At 34.9% G+C, this 5,282-nt stretch overlaps 1 protein-coding gene across 1 annotated transcript in view; it reads right to left on the reverse strand.

Annotated features, from left to right (window-relative positions):
• Positions 1 to 5,282, reverse strand: part of Sycp1 (synaptonemal complex protein 1) — a 92,027-nt gene that overhangs the window by 27,570 nt on the left and 59,175 nt on the right. The window contains exons 22-23 of the mRNA XM_029475543.1: positions 4,162 to 4,224; positions 3,945 to 4,007 (exon numbers count right to left, since the gene is read on the reverse strand). Coding sequence (XP_029331403.1) covers positions 3,945 to 4,007; positions 4,162 to 4,224 — 126 coding nt within the window. The remainder of the gene's footprint in view (positions 1 to 3,944; positions 4,008 to 4,161; positions 4,225 to 5,282) is intronic.

A 5,282-nucleotide genomic window follows, 5' to 3' on the forward strand; every position in this document is an offset into this window, starting at 1 on the left:
CTTAGAATAGGGAACAAAATACCCATGAAAGGAGTTACAGAGACTACCCCACCCGGGGATCCATCCCATAATCAACCACCAAGCCCAGACACTATTGCATATGCCAGAAAGATTTTGCTGAAGGGACCCTGTTATAGCTGTCTTGTATAAGGCTATGCCAGTGCCTGGCAAATACAGAAGTGGATGCTTTCATATAAGATGGAACACAGGGGAGATAGAGAAGATAGGGGAGAAGATGGAGAAGATAGGGGTCTGCATCGCTGTAAGTGGAACAACATTATGAACTAACCAGTACCCCCAGAGCTCGTATCTCTAACTGCATATGAAGCAGAAGATGGTCTAGTCAGCCATCACTGGGAAGAGAGGCCCCTTGGTATTGCAAACTTTAAATGCCCCAATACAGGGGAATGCCAGGGCCAAGAAGTGGGAGTGGGTGAGTAGGGGAGCAGGGCGGAGGGAGGGTATAGGGAACTTTTGGGATAGCATTTGAAATGTATATAAAGAAAATATCTAATTAAAAATAAATAAATGAAAAAATATATCTTATGTATATATCTTATGCACATATATAAAAAGTTATATTTTCATCCCTATCCTTTGTGCTAGATAGACATTATCAATTTACAAACTCTACAATGCCTAATTCCTTAAATGTTTTGAGATTATAATTAAAACATTCTTCCCTTCCCTTTCCTCCTTCCAAACTTCTCATGTACCTCTCCCTGCTCTCATCAAATTCAGGGTCTGCTTTTCCATTATCATTGTATCCATACATGTGTGTATATGTATATGCATACATACACCTAAATATAACCTGTTCAGTTTGTATAATGTTCACTGTACGTATATTTTTCAACCAAGTGGTGTATTATTCTGTGGAGAAAACTACCTCTTTCACTCCCAGCTTTCCTTACTTGCCTAGAATTTGATGTGTAGGGGTTCAGGTCTTGTGGGTTTTTCCCTATGCAATTTGGCACATCCATTTGTATCATCTTTGTTCAGCTCACATCTGGGTAATCATGTTAGTGAAACTTTATGGATGTAGCTTCTGATGTTATTAGAAGACATAATCTCACAGCAAATTCCCTTATGCTCTAGTTCTTACAGTCTTTCTGTCCCCTTTTCCACAATGTTCCCTGAGCCTTAGGTGCTATATAAACTTATGTAGCACTTATAAACTCTACAATGCCTAATTCTGAAAATTTTTAAGCAGCAATATGTGTATCCCTTAAAATATTAAGGGAGGGTGCTAAAATATAAAATCGGTCATATTTTTGTATGTTTAATATTTACCATTTCTGGTGCTTTTCATTCTTCTCAGTAATCTAGATTTCAGTTTAATGTTATTTTTTTCAGCCTCAAGAGTTCTTTCAACACTTCTTGCATAGATTTTAAATCTATGCATTAAAATCTAGCGTAGATTTTAATGTTAATTTTTCTGTGTAAAAAAGGTCTATAGTGACAGCTTATTTCCTTCAGCATTTTATATATGCCATTCCTTTGTTGTGTTGTGTTCATTATCATCATTTGTACCACAGTTCTACAGTCTGATTAGCACTTTGACTAATAAAACTTGATAAAGTTTTCACTCTACTTACCTTGTTTAGAGCTTGCTGATACCCAAAAATTTATGTTTTTCAGGTTTTTTTTAATCAAAATCCAAAAACTTTGTAATGTCACTGGCAAGTTACTCATGCCTCAGTGGACATCTTCCTACTCATATACATACACTCTGGTTAAATCCACTGGGTCACAAAGCAAAAACCGAACAAAAATGAAAGGAGATGGGTACTAGGTGGAAGCAGGGCTAATTGGTAGAATGAGAGGGGTATAAGACAAAAACTGAGAAATGAATGTAACCAGAATATATCATAAACATGTATAAAATTGTCAGAGTATAAATTTATTTTAAAATAAATAAAGAAAAATTTAATAAGTCCCCCACAAATAATTCCCTTTTGTCCTTTGTTTCTCCTCTTTCCTCAGAGATTCTAATTACAAATTTTAAAACACTTGGTGTTATTCTACAAGCTTATGAGGTACTATTCTCTTTTCAAAAAAATTTTCTGTAATCCTTGAAATTTCTACCTATACAGATTTAATTTTATTAACATTTTATTCATTTTTAAAATGTATGATCAAGACCATATGAATTTTTGTTTCATAATATATTCCACTTTTCAGCTCAAAGTTCAAATTTTAGGTTATTTTAGGATAATTTCTAAAATGAATTTCATACTACTAATGAATAGCTGTATACTCTTCAATTTGGTGTTACTATAAATAACACTGTTATTAATATTTTTGGTAAATTTCATCTCTAAGAACTCAGGTATATAATTATAAAATGTATCTATTGACTACTTTTCTATATGATTTTCAGAAGTTTATAATTCTTATCTGCCTTTTTATTACAATCTTTACCTTTGTTTCAAGTGCCACATCAAGATACTATAAAATACTTTATTTTCAACAAAGTATTCATTTTTATTATGTTGACAACTACTTCTTCCCACTAAAGATTCAAAAATATTTATTGATTACTTATGAAATATCAATCATTCCTAAAGAAAAAGAATACAAAATGTGGCTCTTAACATCACAGACTTACACTGTAGGGCTTTATTTTCTAAAGAGTTGATGGGTCTCTACCCTTTGTACAAGATAACCATATTTTATAGCAACCAGCCTGTAAAGATATACTGGTGCCAGCAGTGACACACATGTTATGGAAGGATCCAGCCAATTTCTGAGTGGATTAGGCCCACTCCAGGAGCTAAAATCCATACCTGACTCTGCTAAAATAGCCAAGAAACTGAAACACAGGTCTAGGAGAAAACCTAATACTACTATTTTGCTAAAGAAAAAAAAAAAAAGCAATAAATGACTACTAGTGACATTCATCTAAACCCATAGATCATCAGTGCCTCACTCAGCCCTCATCAAAGAAGAAGCTTCTTCTTACTATGGATGAGAACTAACATGGAAACCCACGACTATGAATATGCGGACTGGGTGACTTTTGAGCACTCAGTCTTAAATGAAATATCTTCATTAAAGTCCTTCCCAACAAGGCTCAGGGATCTATGAGGAAAGGGAGGCAGAAAGATTGTAAAAGTCAGAAATGATGGATAATTCTAGGGAAACAGTGTCTTCCAGTCACAATAGGAATGATAAAAATATGAACTCACACAAAGTGTAGAAGCACACACAAGGCCTACACAGGTTCAAGCCTAACAGGGCCCCAGCTCTGAGAGGGGGAGAAGTAAGCACAGTTTCCATCCTCAACCAAGAAGCTATTTGCAAGTGATACTCACTGACAAAAGAAAAATCAAAACTTTCTCCAATGGAGTCTCACTAAGCATATTAACACACTCCAGGGCAAGCCCCATGCCAATGAGTAGCTGGTCAATATAAAACAAAGTCAATAATATTTTTATAAGCCTTTTTATCACATTTTGCTTTGGGCATTTTGCATCTTGTCTTTTGCTTATTTATTTTGATTTCAGTTTTTGTTGTGTTTGTGTGTGCTACTTTTCCTGTTTGTTTGTTTTTTTTAAAGAAAAAAAAAGAACAAATTTGGGTGAATATGGACATGGGTGTGAGCTAGAAACAATTGGGGAAGAAGATAAACATGATCAAAATATATGAATAAAGCTTTTAAATAAAAAATAAACAGATTCCATGCTTAATTGCTTTATAATATATGGGTTAAAAAATTAAAACACACATAGAGCATGAAAAGATGTATTTTTAAGTTGCTCACATGGTTCTGGCCCAGCTAAATCAGAATAAACATTCTGTCACATCTATAAGGTCTCTCCAATACCAAAATATAATAGTATTGAAATGTAAACATCAAATTATAAATAAGTAGTATAGTATTTCTAAAGTCTCATGTATAGACTAGCATTTAATAAAAGAAAAAGAAAAATGTCAAATACCTTTATCTCATATGCATTCAGTAGTTTGATTTCTGCTGAACTCTTTTTTTTCAAGGTTTTATTCTATGGAAAGTTAATTATAGTTAATAATCACAAAGCTGATTAAGATTTACAATGCCAATGGCTTACACTTAAATCACTACAAATGAATGTATTGTTCTCTATAACTATAGTGAAAATATTGGGATGATTTTGAAAGCATATTAAGAAAACTTACCTCCTGGTGAAGCTCTTCAATATTCTTGCTTTTATTTTCAACTTGTTTCTTTAAATTATTACACTGTAAAGTTATTTTTAAAATTATACAATTTTACTCAATATTCTAATCAAAACAAAATTTCAAATAAAATACTGTATTAAAGTAACATAAAGCTCACTTGTGATTTCAAGTATTTCTGTTGATGTAACAATATAGATTTTTATAAACATAAGGTATAAGTATAAATTAAATATAAATATATAAAAATTATACTAAATGATAAATATATTATTTAATATATAATGAATATAAATATAAATTAAACTTACAGGTAAAATATGCCTCTTGGTCAAGCTTATACAGAAGACTGGATATTATTAAAAGGACTGAGAAAAGCATCAGTAATGGTAAGAAATAAAATACTGTCTTCTGATAGGATCAGAGGTGAAGAGAACACATCTGCCCCAACACTAGAAGTAACTGGGACCAGTGGGACCCAGACACCCAGGAACTCTGCCTGACCAGTGGTATGAGTTCCTTTTGCTCTGGGCCAGTGCCCTGAGTAGACCTTGGGTGCAAACTCGCAGCCAGTCCCACAACACCCAGAAAAAGTTCCACTCCCAGGTGCTCTAACATGCCCAGGACCACAGGATCCCAGGAACTTGATCACACCAGGATCTCAGGGTCCCAGGCAGCTTGACTCCCACGACCTCTGACACACCCAGGATCTCAGCATCACAAAATCCCAGAATCACAGGATCACAGAGACATCGGAACTCTGAGGACTTCTGACACAACCAGGATCACAGAAAGGACAGGTTCCAGTCAGATATAGTGAGGGCAGGCAGCACTATCGATAACCAGATAGTGGGAAGCAAGCATAAGAACACAAGCAACAGAAACCAGTTACTTGGCATCATCAGAACCCAATCCTCCCACGATAGCAAGTCCTGAATATACCATCACACCAGAAAAGCAAGATTCAGCTCTAAAACCATTTTTCATGATGGGGATAGAGGACTTTAAGAAAGACATAAATAGCTCTCCGGTCAGAAAAGCACCGGGGCAGCTGGGGCGCAGGGTCGGCTGACACGCACCAGCTACCCACAACACCCGCCACAGGATCTTAAGACTTCTGG

Source organism: Mus caroli, chromosome 3, assembly GCF_900094665.2.
Source record: "Mus caroli chromosome 3, CAROLI_EIJ_v1.1, whole genome shotgun sequence".
Taxonomy (NCBI): domain Eukaryota; kingdom Metazoa; phylum Chordata; class Mammalia; order Rodentia; family Muridae; genus Mus; species Mus caroli.